This window comes from Prunus avium, chromosome 6 (genome assembly GCF_965620075.1).
Source record: "Prunus avium chromosome 6, drPruAviu1.hap1.1, whole genome shotgun sequence".
NCBI classification, from domain to species: Eukaryota; Viridiplantae; Streptophyta; class Magnoliopsida; order Rosales; family Rosaceae; genus Prunus; species Prunus avium.
Genome location: NC_142289.1, coordinates 8,530,884 through 8,555,844, shown reverse-complemented (window position 1 = coordinate 8,555,844; position 24,961 = coordinate 8,530,884). Strand labels below are relative to the sequence as shown.

Here is a 24,961-nt window from a genome sequence, read left to right as displayed (position 1 = left end):
TATATATATATATATATATAGTTATTCTCTTATCCGGATGTCCGCACGTTATTATCGTGCGGATCCTATTGTAAACAGGCAGGAAAACAAAAAGGGGTAGTACAAAATACACTGCGTCCGCACGATAATAACGTCCGGATGTCCGCATAAGAGAATTTCTGTATATATATATATATATATATACAGTTATTCTCTTATCCGGATGTCCGCACGTTATTATCGTGCGGATCCTATTGTAAACATGCAAGAAAACAAAGAGGGGTAGTACAAAATACACTGCGTCCGCACGATAATAATGTCCGGATGTCCGCATAAGAGAATTTCTGTATATATATATATATATATATATATATATATATATATATATATATATATACACACACACATACAAGGGCGGAACTAGGAATTTTTCAATTAGTGGGCTAGCTAAAGTTATTAGCTTAAAATTTAATGATTTTTTTTTTTTGGTACTTACAATTTCTATAATCTTTCTAGAAATAAAAGTAAACATTAAATCATATAAACCACGCTAGTTCATAGCTCCATAAACTAATTTTCAATAAGTTTTAACATAAACCAAATAGGGTTTAACACCATGGTGGATTGAACATCTAAGGCTTTTTACCTAGATTGACCTTAGTTCCTTCATGCATTCATATCATACATGAAAAATTGTTTTATGTAAAAATATTGACTAAGTATGAAAAATGGGTTTTCGGAATAATCATTTTCTCAAGATAATTTTTGGCGGCTTTTATTCCTCACACATCAAATAAGAAAACTTGATTTTATGGGATTTTAGTATAAAGTATATATTGACTTAATGAGCCATCATTTTTAGCCTAAATCGTATTTTGCACTAAAACCAATTTTTCATATTTTGATTTTCTAGTATTTTTATTTGAATCCAAATGAGGGGTACTTTCTTATTTACATTGTAAACTTAAGTAAATGGAGTAATATAAAAATAAATAAAAGTAAAATGACAACAAATATAAATGGTAATGTGAATAATGGCATGGCTGAAATTCTAGATGCAACCAATGATCGTAAAGTAATAGTAACCTGATTTAGGATTGGTATTAAGGTGGTGTGTGATAGAATGTATTATGGTGTATCATGGGTATTTTTGGTAGTTAAATAGGGTGTACTTAGTTAATTTTATATTTTAATTAAAATATTAGGGTGTACTTAGATCATAAGGTATTATCAGTTAATTTTAGGATTCATTTAATAACACTTTTTTTAATTACATTTTTTTTAATGTACGTAACAAATGAATGTTGTCAATGAATAAGCAGCTATTATGCAAGCGTTTAAAGAGCATAGACAGAAACAGAAAGACTCGGAACAAATTTCACGCACAAACAGTCATGTGGTTTTGACTACATTCAATGTGGCTGCTGGCCACACAATTCTCCCCGCCATTTCCTCAGCCAAAATTCCGGGCCTCCTTCAGAAAAATCTTTTCCGTTTCTCAGCTCTGGTTGCTTTCGAGCCCTCTGCCACGTTCATCTTCAACCTCCATCGCACCCACGCTAACTTGCAATAGTTTTTTCCTTCTTTCACTTCTCAAGATTCAATTTTTTCCTTTCGGCCAAAAAAAAAAAAGATTCAATTTTTTCTTTCCAGCATACCCATTTGCTTCATTCTTTCTTCTTGGTCCATAAAAACCCAGAACTTTTAGTATACTGCACAATACCATTGGCATTTTCGATAACCCATTACTCAATTTTGTGTTCCTGGTCCATGTGGGTTCACAATTTGTCACAACATTGCATGATATGGTTGATATAAATGAAGCATTAGAGAGTGTTGCAGGCAATTATGATCAATGCCTCCATGGTCAATTTTCCATGGACCACCTGCAAATTTGAATGCGATTAAAAAGAATATTCATTGAGTGTGTTATTAGAAAGTTGGATTCTTGGATGGTTTTGCTACAATGTGTGATGTGGGGAGCTCCAACTGCTAGAAATGAGAGGATTGAGGATTAATGCCTGTTGGGTTCCCCATGCTTTTCTGTTTCTTATAATTTTTTTAAGCTTATTGCCTCGCACTCGGTGTGTGAATGGAGATGATTACAGTAGGACCAAAAACCCAGCTGTGCTTCCTATGGTTACACAGCTAATCTATAGCCGGCTTACAAATATCACTAAAACTTTAAGCACTGACCTTAAAGCTGATATGGGTTTCTGCATAAAGAATGTGTGAGTAAAACCCAATTGCCCTTAGTTTGTTTCTTTGCTACAATTCCTGTTTTCAACCTAAGATGTTCTTTTTCTTGGCTTTTCAGACATGATGATTGGAATGGAGCATTCAATTTTACGGGAAAGCTGGGATTCTTGACTGATTGTATAAAGCAGACAAGTGGTACAAGCTTTAGTCAATTCCCTATTTTATTTATTTATTTGTTTTGGTGTGTTTTCATTGCTAGGCTTTCCCCCCTTAATTGTAAGTGCATGTGTGTTCTAGGCTGGTAACATAAAGCCAATGCCATAATAGAGAAAGGGGCTCTTAGTTCTGTTGGTGTGATGTCCATGCTTTGTTTTGTACTACCCTGATTCGTTCTAATGATGTGATGGCATGCTACATTCTTGTTATCTTTTCTCCTGGAGAACTTGTCTTTAAATGTATTCATATAGCTTATGCATCTGTAAAGTTCCTAACGAAAGATGTAATTCAATCACCAGGAGATGTCACTAATAGACTATGTACAGCAGCAGAAATAAGGTCCTATTTCAAGAGTTTCACCGCAGGTGGGATAAAACGTTCAAACTACTTAAAACTAAACAAGAATTGCAATTTGACCTCATGGGTTTCCGGATGTGAGCCTGGTTGGGGCTGTAGTCTCGGCCAAAACCAGAAGGTTGACCTCAAAGCTTCAAGCATACCATCTAGAACTCGGGATTGTCAGCCTTGTTGTGCAGGGTTCTTCTGCCCTGAGGGCATTACGTGCATGATACGTAAGTATGTGATGACACCCTCATTATCATTAGTAGAGATGTGGTCTATAATGTGGTCCAAATAGTTTTATTGTTATTAATTTATGTTCGTGAATATATTTATTTAACATATCATTAATTCTTTTCGGCTGATGCTTCACTTTTTCCTGCTGCTTTTTTATTTTCTTAAGCTCTGTGCTTATTTGGATCTAGGATAGGATTGTCAGTAATTCTTGCTTCTTGTTTGAGGGGGCTGGAAGTGTTCATACATAGTTATCTTGCCACATTCCTGTGATCTTTGTTTGAGTTCAAAATTATATTGTGTCTATAACATTTAATGCTAATGTGTCTGTCTGTTTATTGAGCAAAGTGAAATAAAATTCATGAACATTGCAGTTTATGATTCTTTTTGTTCAGAAAAAGATTTTATTGATACACAATCAGAAGTATACATATAAAGAAATTCGGGACTGTATGCCAAATTTTCTCAGTCCACATAATTTCAGTCTCCTGGGCTGATTTGAAAGTAGGCAACTTATTGATCTATGATCTAACACCTTTTTGTTTTGTTTTAATTTTGTTGTAAATGAAGCTTGTCCTTTAGGTTCTTTCTGTCCCAGAGCAGCACTGAACAAAACGACTGGATTATGTGACCCGTGAGTTGATATCCTAGTCTTGACAACCTTTTTGTCCTCTCCTATCTCGGGTTTCCTATGGGTTTATAGTATGCATTAGTATTCATTGGTGGATACAATTTTGCAGATATAGTTACCAAGTACCCGCTGGAGAACCAAATCATACTTGTGGTGGCGCAGATATTTGGGCTGATGTTGACAGTAAAACTGATATTTTCTGTTCAGCTGGATCACACTGTCCGTCTCCTATACGTAAATATACTTGCAGTAGTGGGTATTGATTCTCATCCCCGGAACTCAAATAACTTTCTTACTTGCTTGCATCTTACTACTTTTCCATTTTGGCCATTGCGGCTTGCTACTTATTGCTACTTACTGCAAGATAAAAAAACCCTGAGGGTAAAGTCGTTCGGAAATAAACCTAATCCATCTTGGTGTTGCTGCATGATCTAAGAATTAGGCAACTAGTTGTGCTCAGCATCTGTATTCACTAAGATTCTGTTCTCATGCAATTTCAGGCATTACTGCAGGATGGGTTCAATTGCTGAAAACTGTAAGTTTTGTTATATGTTTAGTCCTTCCACGTATAGCCTTTTAATAATGTAGACATTACCTTTTTCCTTATGTTCCTGCTCCATTCGTGACATTCAGTGTTAGATTGGAGTTTTTACTTGCTTGAATATAGCTTGGTTTGGTTGGTTAAAGATGTGTCCTTGAATTAGCAAACTTTGCTCCCTTTCTCTGCTACTGAGGTTTCAGAGTCTCAAATATTATAAAGAGGAAAGGGGCTCGCATATGGAGTTGTACTTTTATATAAGTTATGAATCTGTTTCTTTACTCACAAAGTCATTATATGTTTAATGATATTTAGTTTTGCACTATTAGGTGCTTGACCAAAATACAGGAAGAGTTGCGTACCATTTTCTGATGAATGTAATAAAATAGGTTACTAGCACCTTATTCTCTCAGTAACAGCATATGATATTTCTGTTGACCATATCTCTTAGCCCTGTACCATTTCATTTTCACAAATCTGCGCTCCTCTAAGATTTCTGCCGCATACTCTACATTTGACTGAGAAGGTTTGTGGTTTGATATATTTTATTGATCTCAATTGACCATTTGCAGTGTGCTTGAAGTTGACTGCATGTGGTCGTGGTACTGCAAACCAGAAGATTCATGCTTATGGGATCATCCTTATTGTAAGTGTTTCCTACATATTCTTGGATCAAGTTTTGTAAAATAAAATCATAAGCTAGTTTTGGGCAGTTCATTGTTTAAGCAGGTGAGGATCAATTTTAGTTGTGAACCTTGTGGCTTTCAATTTGGATTTAGTCCTTATTGCCGAATATAAAATTAATACTTGCTATCTCACTCTCTTAAGATTTGTTTAATTTTGAAACCTCTGTGTGTTTTGTCTGAATAATAAACTCTCTAAATACATTTTCTTGTATTCATTCACAAATTCGGTAATTTTCCTTTTGACAACAAAAAAATAAAAAATAAAGCCAAAAAATGGAATGACATACTGCATGACATCAGTAAAGCAATCTCCCTAGTTTAGGTTCAGATTCTTCAGAACATGCTTCTGCATGTGCAAGACAATTTATAGATGTATTTGATGTTGGATGCTCTTGTTCTCTCTCTCTCTAAATATTTATGTATCTATATATATATGTAGGGCTAATTGATCAATCAGATACTGTTCACTTGCCTCTGTAGGTTTTACTGAGTCTTGTTCTGCTCGTAATTTATAACTGTTCTGATCACGTTCTTGCCATTCGGGAAAAAAGAGCAGCTAAGTCCAGGGAAGCTGCAGCAAGACATGCACGAGAAACTGCACAAGCACGCGAAAGATGGAAGTCTGCAAGAGATATCGTCAAGAAGCGCAAAACGGGGTTGCATGAGCAGATGTCCCGAACATTTTCTCGCAAAAAATCTGTAAAATCAGAGCCACTGAAGGTTTTAGGCCAAGCTAAACCTGGTACAGATGACTCTTTGTTACCACCTAAGATACCAGGTACATTAAGCGGGGAGCAGTCATCAGCAGCTGCTTCAAAAGGAAAGAAAAAGGAACCAAGCGACCTTACGAAAATGATGCAATCCCTTGAGGATGATCCAAATAGCAATGAAGGTTTTGATCTACAGATCGGGGATAAAAATATTAAAAAGTCAGCACCAAAAGTTAAAAACCTGCATACTCACAGTCAAATTTTCAAGTATGCATATGGTCAACTTGAGAAGGAGAAAGCTATGCAACAACAAAGCAAGAACTTGACCTTCACAGGACTAATCCAAATGGCTACCGATACTGATGTGAAGACCCGTCCTACGATTGAAGTAGATTTCAAAGATTTAACTCTCACTCTGAAAGGAAAAGAAAAGACTCTTCTGAGGTGTGTCACTGGGAAACTTTTACCTGGTCGAGTTTCAGCAGTGATGGGTCCTTCGGGAGCTGGGAAAACAACTTTTCTTTCTGCATTGGCAGGAAAAGTAACTGGATGCACTGTTACGGGCTCAATTCTTATAAATGGAAAAGCTGAACCAATGCATTCATATAAGAAAATAATAGGTTTTGTGCCTCAAGATGATATTGTGCATGGAAACTTGACCGTGGAGGAGAATCTCCGATTTAGTGCAAGGTGCAGGTATGTAAGTTACAACTTCATGCAGCAGTTTAACTGCATTTTCGAATTATTTCCCTTCTTCAGAGTTATACATATGTGGAGTTTTATTATTGCTAGTGAATAAGTATCATTATTGTCGTAGATGATTACACATCCTCACATTTTAATACATGTCTGTAATTTCATTTGCGATTTATTCTGTCGTATACCTTCATTTCTTTTTCATGGCAGATATATGAAGCAAATTAAGCATATACCATAGTCAAAACCTACTAACCCAATATTGAGAATACTAATTTCTTTTACTAATTAAAATCTGTTACAGGATACCTATTTTAAACATGGTGTTTTTATATCTAGATGTTTTTAGTATTCTTAGGTACCAGTGTAGTCTTATGACAGATGAGATTCTGATTTCCGTATGACCCATTTTTATTTGTTCACTTCGTCGGTTATTTCTTCCATCATCCTTGAAGAACACATATTTTCTCATATTTACATCATAGCATATCTATGAATTTGTTTTATTGACGAATTCTGACCAGCCAAGATTCATCACAAAAAGGGATATATTTCCTGGTTGTTTCTCGTTTTATCCTTTATCAGACTTCTAAATGCTGGCTGAGGCTGACTCTTGATACTCTATGTTATGTTCTTATTTCACATACAATTTTTCTCATTTTACAAAAACACTAAACGATGAGGCTACCGTTAAAAGGTAATCAATGCACTCGGGACATAAAAAGCCTCAGGCATGTACGGAACGTGTGTCAAGAGGCTACCATTTCTGATTAACCATTTACTCATATGAGAACTTTCTATCCCATACTAGCTAAAAATTTATTGTTATAAATTATGTTTCGCCATTAATTCTTAACTCTACTATGTAAGTTTTGTGTCGATTTGATTGAGGTCAGCAATTTTTGTTGGCTTCATTTTGATTATATTACGTCTTTGTTTCTGGGCCCCTTCATACTGCAGGCTATCTGCAAACATGCCAAAACCTGATAAAGTCCTGGTTGTTGAAAGAGTTATTGAGTCATTGGGACTACAGTCTATTAGAGACTCCCTGGTTGGTACTGTGGAGAAGCGAGGAATCTCTGGAGGTCAAAGGAAACGTGTAAATGTCGGCTTAGAGATGGTCATGGAACCTTCATTATTGATCTTGGATGAGCCTACAACTGGTTTGGACAGTGCTTCTTCCCAGTTACTTCTTAAAGCGCTTCGACGTGAAGCTCGTGAAGGGGTAAACATCTCCATGGTAGTTCACCAACCAAGGTATGCTCTCTCTAAAATTTCAGGAAACGACAAAAAGCATGAGATATAGCGACCAGAATTTCTGAACATGTGGTGTGGTAGTTGATGTGTTAATAATAACTGGTCGTAATAATTGACGTAATAAGTATGCATTAACTGCCACATCATGTAGTACCTTAAGCATGTTCCCAAGAACAATCAACTGCCACATCATGTGGTCAGAAAATATATAGTTGTTTTAGCATTTTCCCAAGAAAACATTGAACTTGAGTACTGCTATTTCTTTTCTGGAAAGTTCATGATGAAAAGTATTTAATTATCAATTGTCAGGTTAAAGAATAAGAAGCTGTTATTGGTTGCTTTTTCTTCTGTTATCTTTGTATCTTATTGACTTAGAGTTAGTGTTTTGATCCTTTTTTCTTTGGGGGGGGGGGGTGGGTTTGTACAGCTATGCCTTATTCAGGATGTTTGATGATTTCATTCTTCTAGCCAAAGGAGGTCTTACTGTATATCATGGATCCGTAAAGAAGGTTGAAGAATACTTTGCTGGCATCGGGATTGTTGTACCAGACCGTGTTAATCCTCCGGACCACTTCATTGACATTTTGGAGGGTATAGTAAAACCAAGCTCAGGTGTGACTCATGAAGAACTTCCCGTTAGGTGGATGCTTCATAATGGGTACCCAGTACCTCCAGATATGCTGCATCATCTTGATGGTATTGCTGCAAGCTCAGCTGGCCCAAAACCTGTAATGAAACGAGATCAATCTTTTGCTGCAGATATGTGGCAGGATGTAAAGTCTAATGTTGTGGTGAAAAAAGATCACCTACAACATAACTTCTTCACGTCTAACGATTTATCCGACCGAATTACTCCTGGTGTAGTTCGGCAGTACAGATATTTCCTAGGGAGGTATAGCATCCATTATTCAATTTTATTTAACATGCATAAGAATCCAAATTCTCTCTACTGGTTGTTGATACATTATTGGAGGTACAGTACTATCCCCAGAAGCCTGTCCAAGTTTGCTAGGGTTACATATCTGTTTATATGCAACTTGCTTTTGGGTGGCTTGTTTTTGTTTGTCAGTTTTTCTGGTAATTTTGTAAACTCTCGAGTCAAAAAGGGCATTCTTTGATCAATTTTCAGCTTAATATTAGTACTCATTTGAGCATTGCCTAAATATCTGTGAAGATGGCCCCTATTGAAGATTGAAACTACAATTTATTTGGAAGAAGTGTAATTGATAGTCCTTCTTTGGCTGTTGAAGGCCAAGGACGTTTTAGTTTTTAACCTGAAATTCTTATAGGTAATTTCTCTCAGGGTTGGTAAGCAGCGACTACGAGATGCTCAAATGCTGGCAGCTGATTATCTGATTCTATTACTGGCTGGAGCCATCTTAGGGACTCTTGGTAAAGTGAAGGATGAAACATTTGGTGCCCACGGCTATACTTATACTGTCATTGCTGTTTGTAAGTTTAGAAACAAACTTTCTAGGTTAATATTGAGTCTAGCATGGTTTCTTTAGCCTTAACTGATGAGATTGGAAAGTGTTATTTCTCTCAGTTTTCCTTGCCAAAGTTATAAAGTATTTTAGACTAGACAATTTTCTCACCATGTCTTCGCTCATTTGATATAATCTTAATTTTGCTTATTGCAGCACTGCTATGCAAAATTGCAGCATTGAGAACCTTTTCTCTGGACAAATTACAGTACTGGAGAGAGAGTGCGTCTGGGATCAGCAGTCTGGCTCATTTTCTGTCCAAAGATACGCTGGACCATTTCAATACAATCATCAAACCATTGGTTTATCTATCCATGTTCTATTTCTTTAATAACCCGAGGTCATCCTTTCAGGACAATTACATTGTCTTGCTTTGCCTTGTGTACTGTGTGACCGGCATAGCTTATGCAATTGCCATCTACCTTGAACCTAGCCCTGCCCAACTGGTATATATCGGAATATCAAGCTGATAAACTAATTACATGCTTATGAATGTATGTAAGTAATATTTCTTCTAAATCTAATCATTTCTGTTTTCAGTGGTCCGTGCTTCTTCCTGTTGTTTCGACCCTCATTGCAAACCAAGTGAAAGACAGTGAAGTAGCGAAGCGTGTAGCAAACTTTTGCTACACGAAGTGGGCACTAGAGGCTTTTTTCATTGCAAATGCGGAAAGGTTTGTTGTGACCAATCCACACATGCATGCAAATTTGTTCCATGGAACAATCGACATTGTTACAAATTCCAGTGTTCCAAGTTTTCTTTTGTATTCTGTTGTGAATCGGGATGCTGATTTCATACTTTCTTGATCAGGTACTCTGGGGTGTGGCTGATTACTCGCTGCAATCAATTAATGAAAAGAAGCTATGACCTTGATGATTGGACTCTTTGTCTGGTCGTCCTCATCGTCATTGGCGTGCTTAGTCGTGTCCTGGCTTTCTTTCTGATGGTGACTTTTCAGAAGAAGTAGGTTGATCTGGATATCCCCTTTCTCTGCAGATTTTCTTGTATATAGATCATACAAGTCAGATTTCAACACCCTTGTAATTTGTATCATAGTCACTGATGAAGGTGAAGCAAAATTCTTTAACAACAGAAAATTGTTGGCTAACATTGTAAGCAGAAATGCTCATACCTAGATGAGTATAGAGGACCCACACATTTACTTAATCTTGTACAAAAAAGGAACTGTTCAGTTTACTTTGATCTCTATGTATGCTCAGTAGTTTTACATCACATATATATTTATAGTTTCTCAAATTTTGAGCTTGAATCATATTAATGAGTCATTACCAAATTTTCCTAAAGATTAAACCTATTTGATTCAAGGGAGCTAGCTATTGCAGCAATTGAAGTTTTATGACACCAGTTTTGGGTTACATATATTTTGTTGTGCTTGTCATTGTGCAGAGGTAAAGTTTGAAAAAAACACTTTATCTATCCTATTCAAGAGAGATCTCTTTCTTTTTCTTTCTTTGTTAGGCTAGCGAAGTAAAATCCGGATGTATTCTAACTCTAACTCATTACTCCACTCTTATTCATTACGTGAACAAACTCCAAAGCCTGAAGAGAAATCTTTCAATCAAGTATCAACTATTGTAAATGCGAAGTCAATTAAGAGCAATATTTAGGTCGAATCTTTGGCCCTTAATGTATGTGGCGTTCACAAAGCATTACTAGGATTCACTCATGTCATGTGTGTGACTGTGCTTTACTCTTTTCAAATCAATCTCAAAATAACATTTTTTTTCCGAAAATAAACAGATTACTTTCCCCAAATTGAAAATTTGGATTGTATCTAGGTAATTACCTCACTAAGGCGTTTGGTGGTGGTTCTGCCTTCGGTTGGCTCTGGCTTTATGCCAATTTTGTATCCTGACTTTATGTCAGTTTTGGGTTCTGGCTTTATGCCAGTTATGCATGTTTGAGTTTTTTTGTAGTGGGCTTTTACTGTTGCATTTGTTTGGACTCATTTTTATGAGTTCCACTATCTTGTAATTGGCATTGCCTTTCTATCAATGAAACTTATTCCGACCAAAAAAAAAAAAAAACTATTTAGAAAACCAAATACAGTGCCCAAATTGAAAGAAAATAAAATTACAGCCACCAAACTGAGCAACATACACTGGCATTTTACGCGCGCAACACGTATCTATGAACAGAAAAACCCACGAAACGAAAAAGGACTAATGAATATGAAATTAGCATTTCGAAACGTTTATTGTACGCTCTTCCGCTCCCTAAACCCTAACCCTAACCTTCCCTCCAATTTCCTCCCCCTTCGTCTCACACTCCTCATCCCTCCCTCACCGCCGTCCATCAGAGCCCAAACGTTTCGCTCGCTCTCCCCCACTCACTCCTCTGCATCCATGCCGGGCGGTGAAGCACACGCGGCTCCCCTGCTGGAGAAGCAGTTCGAGGACTTCCGAGCGCAGCTCGAAGAGTCTGGAACTTTGCGCGAGCGCATTCGAGCTGTGGTTATGGAGATCGAGTCCACCACAAGGCTCATTCACTCGAGCCTTCTCTTAGTCCACCAGTCTCGTTCAACTCCAGGTAATTTCATTTCATGTGAAATGTAGAAAAGGATTTTCCTTAAATAAATATATGTAATTTATAAATTACATTTGTTTTGTTTTTTATTTTCTGGTTTTAATTTGAAGCAGAGGTTTTGGAGAAGCCCTTGGCTCAGATTGGTGTGCTGAAGGAGCTCTACAATCGACTCGCTGAGATTGTGCTCGAGTCTCCTGGGCGATACTATAGGTTAGTGAAGTGAAACAGGGGCATTGTTGGAATTTTAATTTGTGGTTTGGTTTTGGGACTGGCTTGATTGATGTGGTTTGTGTTTAGATATCATGGTGATTGGAAGACGGAGACACAGACTGTGGTTTCTCTGCTTGCTTTTGTGCATTGGTTAGAGACAGGGGCTCTTTTGCTGCACACTGAAGCTGAGGAAAAACTTGGGCGTACGTTTCTACTCTCTGTTATTGTTTGTTTATGGTGAAATGTTTGTATTTTTGTCTAATATGAGCTTTGTGTTTTTTTTTTTTGGAATTTTGATTTTGCCAAGACGGTGTGTATATATAAGTGTCAGTTTTGTGAAATGAAATGCGTAATATTATTGACAATCAGATTTCAACCAACGGGTCGGGGTACTTTTTCATCATTAGAAGAGCAGCCATGATCATGCTTTTTAACCATTGATTTAACAATCAGGCTTCAGATTGATCTTAACCTGAGTCTAATGCAATGTAGAAACAAAGATTCGAATAGCAATGGTAACCAAAACACCAAAATCTTCTATGATCTGATTTTAGTTGAAAAACCTTGAGGCAGGGTCATGTGATGTAATGATGTCAATTACAATCCACGAGATCCGTGACTGTTTATAATGTGTTATGTTTTTGCTTTAAATAATTTAGTCTTAATTGCAGTGTAATATCTTTAGTTTCTAATATGAGTTATTTCCATTTTTGCAGTGAACGATTCAGAGTTTCGTCTGGATGTTGAAGACTATCTTGTTGGTGAGTGTTGTAAGATTTCTTTATACAAGATTGCATAAGAGTGATGTTGCTGTGAAACAAGTCAAAAAAGTTATCTGTTGATACAATGTTTTTTTGTGATAATCTGGAAAGGCACAAGATTTTGATTCTTAGATATATATTTCATGGTTTCATTACCTTCTATCCAAGGTGCAAATAATATAAATTTAAATCTCCTTAACAGCACCTCATTCAAATTGTGTGGGAGTCAATTGTTGGGTGTGTATATCTAAACCATTGTGAGGAGTCCAGTAGGCTTACTTGCATAGATTATTATCGCTGCTGGTTTCTCTTGGTTAAGTTAGACGCTGATGTGAATTTTTTTTCCCTGCTGTTGCAGGTATTTGTTTCATGTCCAAGGAATTGGTAAGTGGTATTCTGCAATTGTGATAGCTTGCTTTTTTGTACTTGTTCAAACTGCCTCAAAATGTTTTGATTGTTGTCTTGAATTTAATACCAGCAAAAATTTAAATTGATAAGAAAATATGAAAAGTTTATACTTGAATAGGTATATAGTTGGATACAGAGACCTAGGGTGTATATCTAGAAGGATGTCTTTTTTGTGGTCGGATAAGGATGTCATTGTGCTTCAACTGAGAAAATTCATGAGGTGAAAGCACATTGATTGACATGCCATTCTGCATGTCATGAAAATAATTGATAGCTTTGTATTGAAGTAGGCTCATTATACAATACATTGCTGCAGCCGAGGTATGTGGTTAACCAAGTGACAGCAGGGGACTATGACTGCCCAAGAAAGGTGCTGAAATTTTTGACAGATCTTCATGCAGGCTTCCGCATGCTTAATCTTCGGAATGACTTTTTGCGGAAGACATTTGATGGTATGCTACTCATTGTGACTTTACTTATCAATGTTTGTCTTTTCCTTTCAAGTTTCAATCCTTGCAAGCCTCGTAATTTTTTATATTACTTTTGCATTCCATTTGCTTGAAATACTTTGTCACCTGTGGCAGGTATGAAGTATGACCTAAGAAGAGTCGAAGAAGTTCACTACGATGTTAAGATCCGAGGCTTGACAGCCAATGGTGATCCTGTGGTAGACCAAGGAGCCCCAGCACAATCATAGATTTCAAAAGTTGTAAACTCCTCTTTGTCATCTTGATTACTTGAAATTCCAGAGAGACAGATGACCGAAGAGGGTTTTGTATCACAAACTCCAACCGAATCAGGTAAATCTAGAATCCTGCTACTAGTTACAGGAGAATGGAAGCAAGGAAAACTGTAACGAATGCCTTGCTTCTGATGTCATTTTTCGACTTCTGTGTAAATCCAAAAACAATGAAACATGGTTGAGGAAGAATGAAAGTTAAGAGTTTTGTTAATCCATCAGTTTGTTTGTAGAAAAAAAAAAGGATATATAGATGCAAGCAGAAATGATTCCGCAGCTCTGCATCGACTTCATGAAATACCATTTCCGGGCTCGCTCTTACCATCATGTGACCAATAACAAATAACTTTCAAGTTTTTATTTTATTTTACAGTTTCTAGATATTATTGTCTTCTTTAGGGACCGAAATGGACAGAGATTTGATTTTCAACTGTTGTGGTAAGTGGCATTAAAACCGGAGAGCAATATGCTCTTGTAGGAATAGGATAGGATCGATCAACTAAGGCCCCTGCCTACAACTTGACCACATGGTAGGCATAACTAAATTTGCTCTCCTGTCACATCTAAAGTTTTTTTTTATATAATCATTTTCCAAAGCCTATCGTTAGGGGTATTGTGACTGGGAGTTCTTGACTATTGCTATCCATCCAATTTAGCGAACCTCATTTTCCCTTTTTGCGAATCAATTATCATACTTTATGGGTAAAAGGTAATGGTGGGAAGTATAATCTATCTTTTTTGAGAAGGGAAGGCGAAATGGTCTATGATTACCTTATGAACTGTAAAACCTCTTTTTTACATCACAAATTAATGTCAGATTTTTAGGTTCAAAAAATAAAAAAAATGTCAAATTAGGTACACTTTGATAAGTGTAATTATGGATAATGAGTCATTGATACGATACAAGTATAGTGTCTTGTCCAGACCAACCGGCTTAACTCAAATAAGGCGTACCCTTTTCACAAACCGACCTAACTCACGCTGCGTAACCTTTTCAAAGACAAATTATGGCGTTCACCGGTGGGGTTCAAATTCATAACGCCGTCAAAAGAGTCATAACGTGGATGACCACAAACGCAACAACCCCATTTTAATGTCGTCCACGTGTCGTTGTAGGTCACGGCGGACTTGAAACGCACCTTGAAGCGTTTTTCTTTCTTTGTGAGCAGCAGAGCGAGAAATTAAATGAAAATGACGAAACACCCCCATTTTTCACATTCATCCATTTACTCATATTTCCCTCTATCTCCTCCATTTCGTGTCGCTTTTTGGCGGTTTTGAGGCTCTTCGGTTTCGAACATTCGCACGAATTTCTCTGACGTCTCTCTCTCTCTCTCTCTCACTCACTCTCTCAGGTCAGATCTCTGCTCTCTAGATTCTGCTAGATCTCCATTTATCTTGATTTTTCAATTTTTATCTTCTCTGAGATCGCAGATCGGCAAGCTTTCAGCTCATTAGGGCTTCCATACTCATTAATGAGGTACTGTTTCTACTTTAAACTCGTTTTCTGATCTACTTTTTTACTTACTGTTTGGCTGCTGAGAAAACGAAGCAAGAGTTGCGGATAAACTTTGCTTTCACTAGATATTTTTTTCTACATCTTTTTATGTTTTATTTTTTTGAGCTTAACTGAAGTATACAGCTATATACTGTTTACTGCTCAACCTGAGATTTCGCTTTTCTTCTTTTTTTTTTCTTTTTCTTTTTTACTTTTTTTTTTGTATTTAGGGTGCTTTGTATCGGATTGCATTTTATAATTATTAGTAGTTTTTTTTCCTTTCACGTTCTGAATAACTGATCAAAACATATGAAATCTCTTTTCTTTGGACAAGAAAACGTTTAATTACAAGGCCTGTCTCTTATCCGCCATTCTATTTATAGACTGGTATTAATCTGCATCATGCAGATCCTCATTTGGATGGCTGCTCGCTTATCCTTGTGTGTTTTTCTTTTAAATTCTAAAACATATGTAAGCAAGTTCATCAAGGGCATGCGCCGTTCCCTACTATGTCCAATCACTAACCTGGCTGCTGGTGATAATGCAGCAATCAATATTGAGCCATACAACTGACCCCTTTGCCGTGATTCTATAATCTTGAACTAAAGTTCATTAATGCCTCAGTATTGATCGTGCAATTGTAAATTCGAGTGACTGCAAACCATTTGATATTCTTTGACGTATGAAATGCAATCCAGGTGGCTACAATAACTAGCATGGTTTCATAAGTTAGTACAAATTTGTAGACATGAACAGGCTATGTGGACAATAATCAAAATGTGAAGGAGACTGAACGTATTAATTGAAAAGCGATCTCTGGTAGCTTGGAATAGCTACTTATATCCTTTCTGTTGTCATATTGATGTACTCTGTTGATTAATGAAATCTGTATAGTTTCTCGATCTGGGTTCTTTTTGGTACAACCGAACTAATGAATGTGTGAAATTATAGGATCTATGTTGGAAGCATAATATGAAATGGATCATGAAGCACACACGTGTAACAAGTTCGTCAACATGAAATCCCAAAGGGTGAGGATTTATCAGTTTTTCGAGGAATTGCTTTTATCATCATGCTTATGTGCACTGTACATGACTCTAGTTCTTCATATAGGCTTTGCCATCTTTTCTGAATTTCTTGAAATACTAGGCATCTTAGTTGCTATTCTTGTTGCTACTATTTAACATTAATTATTGATTAACAGTTTATGCTTGGTCTCAGTAATTAAATTTAGTCCTCCTTTAGTTCCTTGCTTGGGATAGCCACTGGTATAATTCTTTTTTCCTTCTATTTTTCAAATTTTCATAGGTGAAAGTAGAAGGTTCTTTTGCTCCTGCATTAGAAGATGAAACTGAAACCATTGAGCATTTACTAGCAGAACCTAAAAGTGAATATGTTACGGTAGATGGTGTCTTATGCTGTGGCAAGGAGAATGCAGGAAAGGGCGTGGACATTGAAGATTTTTCCTGTGGATATGACTTTGGGCTTAATACATACAGTGGTAATACTACTAAATGCTACCATTCTTGTTTCTAGCGCCCTTATTAGTTAAAGTATTATATCAAGTCCTTTTGTTTTAGGATTTTTTATTCCTCTAATTTGAAGTGTAGGAAATTTCCCAAGTGCCTGGGGAGCACTCTATGTACATCGTCATGAACAGTTTTGACATGTATTATTGGATTTCTTGACCTTTGATCCCTAGACTGAAATTCTTCCACCCCTGAGGAAGATCCTCTTGCTGAAAAAAGCAAAATATAATAGAAGAAAAAGATTGTATTAGGGGTTTTTAACATCTGACACTTGCATGTAAAGAAATCTTGTTTCTTTGATGATAGAATACATTCCAAATGATTTTATTCAAAATTTATTTATGGGTAACTGAATTCGAGTGACTCGACAAAGGTTTTTGGTTTCATTTTGTCAAATAAATTTTTGGAATCACTTCTGTTATCATTCTAATCCTGTATATTTTTTTCCCTTCATAAGGTGGATTGCATTCTGCTCATCCTCGGGGAAGATACGATGAATTAGAATTTGGAGTATGTATTTAACTTTATGGATAGATTTATATTATGTCAGAGTTATTCTGTACATTCTTCTTCTCTTTGTGAAAATTAACTTCCCTTTAAGTTTTAGGTCGCATCGTTTCTCTATATCACTTGATATGACAGTTTTAGGGAATGCTGTATATATTTACTGCTGAGTTATTTGTGGTGATTGCACTTTTGATGAGATAGTGATTTAGTAGGTTCTTGACGGATTGTTGGACGAAGTTGATGAAGTGGAGGATATTCATGCAATAAATGGTCTTGCAAGCCCTTGTGATGATTATCTTTTAGGTGAAAGTTTGTCTATATTGTCTGGTTAATAGTGACATTTACCGTGTGCTTTCTCTTTCCTTTTGTTCTCTGATGCTTTTTTTTTCTTCTTCCAATTGCAGATATTGGATTTACAGGAAAAGCTTCTGAACTGGGTTTTGGTCCTTGTGAAAAATCACATCTGGGAAACTCAAGTTCTGAAAGTCAGTCTCCACGATTAAGTGGCAGTAGTAACGGTGCTGTTGGGATATCTGAATCGTCAACTGTGACTATTCAAGAATTTGAATGCAAGAATAATTCTATTGACAAGGCAGTAACTCATGAGTTTCATGGTGGCTTCAGGCGGAAAAAAAGACGTCGAACGCCTGTTGAAGGCAATGTCTATCCTGCTCCAATCAATTTACAAAATCTTGAGTTAGATAACGATGAAAAGTCTTTAGTAAGGGAAATAGTGTCTGGTGAAAATGAGAAGCTCTCTGTTGAAGCAACCAAACTTGGTGCTTTTCGTAAGGAGAAAAGACTGCGTAAGCCTACTTTGAGATATATTGAGGAATTTTCAGGTAAGAAGTCAAAAGATTCCAACGAGAGGGAAAATTGTTCTGCTGTTACTGCTACACAGGATCGCTCAAAGGTCAGATGTCAGAATGAACATCATCATGTGAGTCCTGGGATATTGTCATCAGTTCCTGAGGAGGATTCAATTTCTGAAAACCAGACACTGGCTGAATTTAGGACTCAAAGAAAACTTGCAAAGAAGTATGCATCAATTTTGGTAGGAAAAGCTTCAACCTTGCACATATTTATTCCTTCAACATTTAAAATATTTAGCATATTGATTCCTTCAACATTTAAAATATTTAGAAGAAAACTCCCATCTTTTTTTTCCCTGTCTCTCCAGTTGTATGGTTGTTTCTCTTTCCATGTTTGCTTTAATTTACCTTATCAGTAGTACTAGTCTGATAAACAGTGAAATTTAAGTATGACAGGTGGTCCATGAGGCACCGTTGTCTCTGGATCACCCTCTTAAAAAATGTGAGAGATTATTCATAGCCATCTGCAGATTGCTGTGTATTTTTCAAGTAGACTTGGAGAATGTGAGTTAGTGAGTCTATTATTCCTTCGTGCTTGTTAAATAGTGTTGCATTAGCTGTGAGTTACCTATTATATTCTTCATCTTTTGTAGAGAATGTGTTGCTGCATTTCTGAAGTTTTAAAATCTATTGATTTCGGGGTACTGATACATTGATTTCAGGATATGTGTTGCAACCTGTTTCTTAGGTTGCAAAACTTGTTTTTTGGATCTACCCTCTGGGTAATGGCGTTCTTTGCTTTGCATTGAAGGGCACAGCTGTTGTGATGTTCATTGACTGGAAAGGAAAAAAAACTTAGAAATCAGTGTATATTATTTTTTCTTTTTTTAGACAACTAGGATTATCAGTAGTACTGTGTTTTTCCTCTTTGAGTCATGTAATGCCATGGTTTCAGAAGTTTAATTGTCTGTATTATTCTGCACAGGCACTTGAGTCCGATGAGCAACCTATTACATCTGAGTCTGAAGATGACCATGTACCCAAAAAAAGATCTAGAAAGCACGATCGAAGGAAGCATCAAAGGATGTGGACTCTCTCTGAGGTGACGACATTGGTTGATGGTATTTCTGAATATGGAGTTGGACGGTGGACAGATATTAAGAGGGTCCTATTTTCGAATTCTGCTTATCGCACGCCAATAGATCTCAGGGTACATTGCAGTTCTCTAACAAAGGGAATAGTATGCTCTCCATTTGCACAGAAAATGGAGAGGGCCAGTTCTTCAATCCGAACCGCCCAAAGGGGCAGGGCCCCCTGAATTGGGGACAGGCCCATGAAGGCCTGACAAGCAATCTATGGTCCAGATTTTTACTGGCTTTCTCCATTTTGTGCTGTACCGGAGAGAAACTGGATTTCAATTAAACAGGCGTCTTTGTGTTTTAATTTCTAATTCTCTTTACTACTTGTGCACGCTGCAGGACAAATGGAGAAATCTTTTAAGAGCTAGCTGTGGAAAGAAGATGAAGAAAGAGGCTAGATTTCTATCTATTTATATTTTTATATTTTGGGTACGTGAAACTGTCATGCAAACTAAATTTGTCTATGTGTGGTTTGGCTGACACAGGTTGAGCAAAAGGAGATGCGAGCCTTACCAAAGTCTTTGGTACGCCGTGTCCGTGAGCTGGCGACAGTCCACCCATATCCCAGGCAGCGTGGCAAGAAGTTTGCCCCTCCCATACTTCCTACTCCCAGTAAAAGTGCTTCATGTGACCTAATCAGAAAGTATGTCCGAAGGAAGAATCGATCTTGAAGTTCAATATCCCTGTTGCAGTAAATCAATAGTCAGGAATGTACCAAAGTTTAGTTGTAAAAAGTCTCGTCTCATCAACAATCTTCTGTTCTTAACATGGAGCAATTGGATCCTCAGGAAAAAAAATAATGATTACAAGCTCTCTGCACCAGTTGGGCCAAATTTTCTGTTGTAATAGAGTTTTGAGATGTTTAGGTATGCTCAAGCAAGAGTAGTTTGTATTTGACATTATTGAACACCCCCCCTCGCCTTTCTAGGAATTTATTTTGGGTAGTTTCAAAACCATCGCTGCATGCTCTGTTTGATCAGGTATTAGCTGTTTTTGGCTCTAAGTGTGCTAGTGGTTACCTATAACAAGTTATTTGGAGGCGTTATAATCGCTGACAGTGCGATTTTTTTTGGGTAATGTTTTCAAATATGGTATGGGTAACTCGTGACATCATTGATGCCATTTGTAAATGGGTTCCTTTGAGGAGTTGAATTTTGCGTGAAATCTGGCAAAAGGGTATTCATTTTTGGATTTCAATTTTTCTCTTGCATCAACACAAAACAAAGAAGCGAAGGAAATAAAAAAATTCAACTGCAACATATATATATATATGAGAAAACACACACACATGTATATATAATAATGGTCTACAATTCCTTACATACGCTTCAAATTTGTTTACATGGATATGGTTCTGATACGAGCGCTAGAACATAGCAGTTTACCCAAAACCAAAGTTAACACTGCAAATCTTATGTAGCCACTTGATATGAGACTTTTTAAATCCATTAAGGATTTTGCCATGATCAGTTGCCCAAGCTCAATTGGCGATTTCTCACAATTTATGTGATATGGTCAGGAATTATTCACACATGTGTGGGCGGGCGACTGACTATAACACAATTCAACTGTATAAACCGCTGTTGGACTACAGACTATACCAGATAATTTTTATAAGATTATAGGCAAAGCGCAAATCACCATCCATACAAAAGCTTATAGGAGAATATACCAAAGCCCAAGTAGAACTATTAACTAGTGTTCACACCAAGCTAACATCATATAGGATTTCCCATCCATGCAGGACCAGCTTTTATTTACCCATTTCCACCATCACCACCATCTCCTTGAGAAGAGCCATTGGGGTCATTATAATGCTGTCTAGGTATGCTGTGGTGGTTGTCAATATTGTGGTTGTCCAAACTGCTTCCTGGGTACTTTCCACTGCTCTTTTCCATGGGTTTTCCGCTTTCGACATGCCAGTGTGGCTGCTCTTCTTGTCCATACGGTCGTCCCAACATAGCCCTCCTTGGCGCTGCTGCCAAGCAATAGCTGGCCATGAACATCACAACCAAAAAGAATGCCACCACCTTCATTTCAAAACTTGGTACTACTAGCTGGAGCAAAGGTTTTTGAATATAAACTTGTATACAACTTTGATTTTTGAGCAAAGGGTTTGTGGTAGTTTAGAGGTTCAATTTCGTCACAAAAACCCAAGTGGAAATAGATGAAGAGAGAATGTGAGGGGGTTTTTTTTGGGGAGAGTTTGCTGCTTTATATAGAGGAACTGAGGAATAAAAAATAACGATTTAACTAGAAGATGTGGTGTGGTTGGTAAACTGCTACCTCCAGCTGTTGAGCTACCTAGTGCCTCAATGGCAGGAGTTCGAAATCCATTGGAAGCATTTTGTGGCTAGGGAGAAGCCGAATTCCGAGCGGGAATTAATCCCACCATTTGGGTGTGAGGACACCTCGTGGTATTTATATATAAAAAAATAACGATTTCGGTTGAAAATAAAATGAGTAATTAATTATGGGGTCTCCACCAAATATGGGACAAGATTGAGTGGGTTTCCATATAATTCACCAGCTTATAAATTTTTTTAAAATTAATATAAGGCTCTGCTAATGATGGTCGAGAGCAATTTCTTGTCCAGTCAGCTGCCTCAATAGGAAAATCCCACCTTTCAAGTGGGATTATATTATATTATTCACCAACACAAATTAAGTCTATCCAGCATAATGGTTTTGCTGTTTGGGTCACTTTATGATGTCAAATCATGAATATATATTGCCATACAAAAATCAGAATTAGGCCATCTGTCTAGATGTTTCTTGCCAAGTTGTCAACTGAGATTACAGATTTTGTATTTTTATCTAATATTGTCGTTGCAAAAGAAAATATAATAAGAGAGTGAGAACTGGTAAGAAGATACTGCTTGCCTCATTCTCGGTAAGGAGATACTCCTCCTTTTTGCGAATCACAGTTTGACACATATGTAAAAATAATTTATAAAAAAAACACAAAAAATAAATAAATAAAAATCTGCACACGTATCACGTTGCTATTAACAAGAATGTAAGAGCTCCTATTTATATAATAAGGAATGACACCGTAATCATTAAGAGAAGAAAGATAAGTTAATTATTTTGAAAAGAATCTATCACTGTTAGGCTGTAGATTTGTTCCTCCACTTTGTGTAAGTGGGATAAATTTTGAAATTCATTGCCTTTGAAAATTTGATAATTGGATTGGTGACAGGTAATTTTCTGATTTTACTATAGCCCATATAGATCAAGTTGGGTTTGGGAAATAAAACCACTAATTTCTTATTCTTTGTGAACGGTTTTGGAAAACAAATACAAAAGCAACATGTGCCCCTCGTCCACTTTCAACGTCCTAATCCCATCCATAAATATCTCCATACTCAATTTGGAAGATATTAACCACTTCAACCTAACCAGTCCTTGCAGGGCACACAACAAACGAAGAAAAGGACTCAAGAAGAGCAACTAGGGTTGGTTCTAGTAGTTAAAGGATTTTGTCCAACTCCCAAGAGATTTTGATTGCTTGCACAATGGGCCACTTGATTGTGAAACTAGCCCAAAGATCTGATGATCCATTGCAGAGCAAATTCAGAAATGGATCTTTGGGGCGGATCTAGCTCCTTTTTGGCTAGCCGGCCACCCGGCCGAAAATTTTCTATAAAAAAAGGCACATATGTTAGCCCAGCCAAAAAAAATAAATTCTATCTCTAGTTGCCCGGCTAGCCAGCAGCATATTCTCTTCTCATTATTACTCTTTTGTCTCTCATTTTCTCTTTATCATTAATGCATAGCAAATTCAGAAATGGATCTTTGGGCCATACCCAAGTAATGTCAAGTAATCAAACCCACGACAAGGGTTCTCTCCTCCGTCCAAAATCCTGCGTTCGGTTCTTCTCCTTTTTAAACTCATAGCCAAAACAAGCCAATTTCAAAAGGGTAGTCCCGATGACCAGTATTTCTTCGGTGCAAGCTCGGAGGGGTAGTGTGTGCGCTTAAAGTGATTCGAGTTTAGTGTATCAGATTTAAGTGTTTGTGCTTGGAATGGTTAGGTGCTAGTCCGAACTCAAACTACCACTCCGATAGAGCAATGTACTAATTCAACGATGTTTGCACGAAGTACAAATTCACACCAAAGAAAACCAGAAAATTACACTCCAACTTTAGCCTTTGCACTCTAAATTGGATGTTGGATGTCTTTTGCATTCACAGAAGGTGTGCAGGAAACTGAAAATTGGATCATCATACATATATATATATATATATATATATATATATATATATATATATATATATATATGATGATGATGATGATGATGATGATCCAGCTGCATTTCTACAACCTAGATAAGAAATCACATGTTTTTGTGGATATAGAATTTGAATGGCCATATTTCTTCAAATTTATGTGTTATTTGTCACATCCATTAAATTTACTTATCTGTTATGCATGTGTTCATGCTGTCAGATCATCGTGTTCCTCCCATGGCCATATAGAAACGGGTAGAGCTATCATGCACAGGTGGGACTCCACATGCATTCTAGAAACTACGAAAACAGTAAACCCTTGGCAATGTTTTTTCTCTTTCGAAAAAAATGATAAGCAAAACCTTCACAATGATTGATATATAATAGTTGTATTTGAGGCTTTATGAAATGGTACGGTTTTTTTTTTTTTTTTTTTTTTTTTTTTCTCACTACTTGTATTGACTTTGGTGTATTTGAGGTTTGATGTAATTGTTCAGTCCATTTACGTGTATTGAACTTTGTGTATTCGAGGTCTGTTGTAATGAGTTGTGATTGTGTTAATTATGTGCGTGCTAGTAGGCGACTCTCAACCGTTGATGCATTATGAGCTCTACATGCATACTAACGAACACACATTATGTTATAAATTTTGAGCCAATTTTTACTACAACAATAGGTGTGTGTGCTAGAAATGAACACAATTAATGAAATTTGGCAAACTCAGTTACGTAATGTTTGAACAACATTAACTGAACGTGTAACCTATTATATATTGTCCCACCAACACTGCCAGAACCAGCTAACCTAATGTTCAAAATAGCTCAACATTATCACTGTATTTATGGAACCTCTTGAATATATAGGTTTGGTCAATTCTAGCTCAACATTCATTGAGGCTGACTTGCTATCCCAGTACAAATAAATACTCTATAACATCGTGTAAAATGACAAAGAATACATAGCTTCTTCTCACTAGTGGAGAGATGGGTTTCATGTCTTGAGTGGGTGAGTAGAGTAGGTTGATTCAGTTTCTTTTCTTAACTCTCTTTTACTCTTTTTTGCTAAAACATAGAGAATATTGAGAGTAGAGAGTGGAAAGTGTAGAGAGAATGAGAGTTGTAGAATATTTTCTGATTTTCACTTATGTTTCATTACTTATAATCAACACATATATATACAAGTTCCTAAGACATTAGTCAAGACCCCAAGTTAGGCAACCAACCAAGTTAGGCAACCAAACTAGTCAAGCCCCCCAAATATTGTAGGTGCCAAACATTAATTGACTACATAATTAACACATTAATTTACTACATAATTAACACATTAATTGACTAAACATTGTAGGCTACCAACCATTGTAGGTGCCAAACTAATCCTCATTAATTGACTATTGCTAACACTCCCCCTCAAGTTGGTGCATAGATATCATCAATGACCAACTTGCCAAAAGAGAGACTGTCGTTATTAATATTTCCGCATCAAGCTTCTTCTTAATAGAATGTCGATCCACTTCAACATGCCCCCTCACGTGGGACCACTACATGGTGGGCCACACGTGGAGCAAAGGCCACATCGAAGTTAATCATTTCGGTCTGTCGGTGGCAACAC

At 36.9% G+C, this 24,961-nt stretch overlaps 3 protein-coding genes across 4 annotated transcripts; all 3 read left to right on the top strand.

Moving 5' to 3' along the window:
- The first annotated feature begins 1,339 nt into the window (after window positions 1-1,339).
- NAP12 (non-intrinsic ABC protein 12) lies at window positions 1,340-10,240 on the top strand. Its single transcript, XM_021971774.2, has 14 exons — window positions 1,340-2,210; window positions 2,297-2,373; window positions 2,694-2,966; window positions 3,538-3,601; window positions 3,708-3,854; window positions 4,099-4,133; window positions 4,709-4,782; window positions 5,303-6,228; window positions 7,189-7,485; window positions 7,913-8,377; window positions 8,789-8,937; window positions 9,126-9,415; window positions 9,510-9,643; window positions 9,781-10,240. Exons 1-14 carry the CDS (start codon window positions 1,978-1,980, stop codon window positions 9,935-9,937), a joined length of 3,321 nt encoding a protein of 1,106 aa, XP_021827466.1. The 5' UTR covers window positions 1,340-1,977; the 3' UTR covers window positions 9,938-10,240.
- Window positions 10,241-11,109: 869 nt separating this feature from the next.
- Window positions 11,110-13,851, top strand: LOC110768090 (Translin family protein). The gene is made up of 7 exons (XM_021971778.2): window positions 11,110-11,520; window positions 11,631-11,727; window positions 11,815-11,930; window positions 12,444-12,488; window positions 12,847-12,872; window positions 13,213-13,348; window positions 13,481-13,851. Exons 1-7 carry the CDS (start codon window positions 11,157-11,159, stop codon window positions 13,591-13,593), a joined length of 897 nt encoding a protein of 298 aa, XP_021827470.2. The 5' UTR covers window positions 11,110-11,156; the 3' UTR covers window positions 13,594-13,851.
- A 959-nt stretch (window positions 13,852-14,810) lies between these two features.
- TRFL8 (TRF-like 8) lies at window positions 14,811-20,191 on the top strand. 2 transcript variants are annotated; one of them, XM_021971768.2, is made up of 10 exons: window positions 14,811-14,990; window positions 15,070-15,115; window positions 16,085-16,164; window positions 16,442-16,631; window positions 17,120-17,172; window positions 17,382-17,472; window positions 17,574-18,223; window positions 18,967-19,191; window positions 19,460-19,513; window positions 19,606-20,191. In XM_021971768.2, the coding sequence occupies exons 3-10, from the start codon at window positions 16,111-16,113 to the stop codon at window positions 19,789-19,791; spliced, it is 1,503 nt and encodes a 500-aa protein (XP_021827460.2). In that variant the 5' UTR covers window positions 14,811-14,990; window positions 15,070-15,115; window positions 16,085-16,110; the 3' UTR covers window positions 19,792-20,191. The 2 variants fall into 2 exon arrangements, with proteins under 2 accessions (XP_021827460.2, XP_021827459.2); XM_021971767.2 differs by having other exon boundaries at window positions 14,812-14,990; window positions 16,442-16,634.
- Window positions 20,192-24,961: the final 4,770 nt, after the last annotated feature.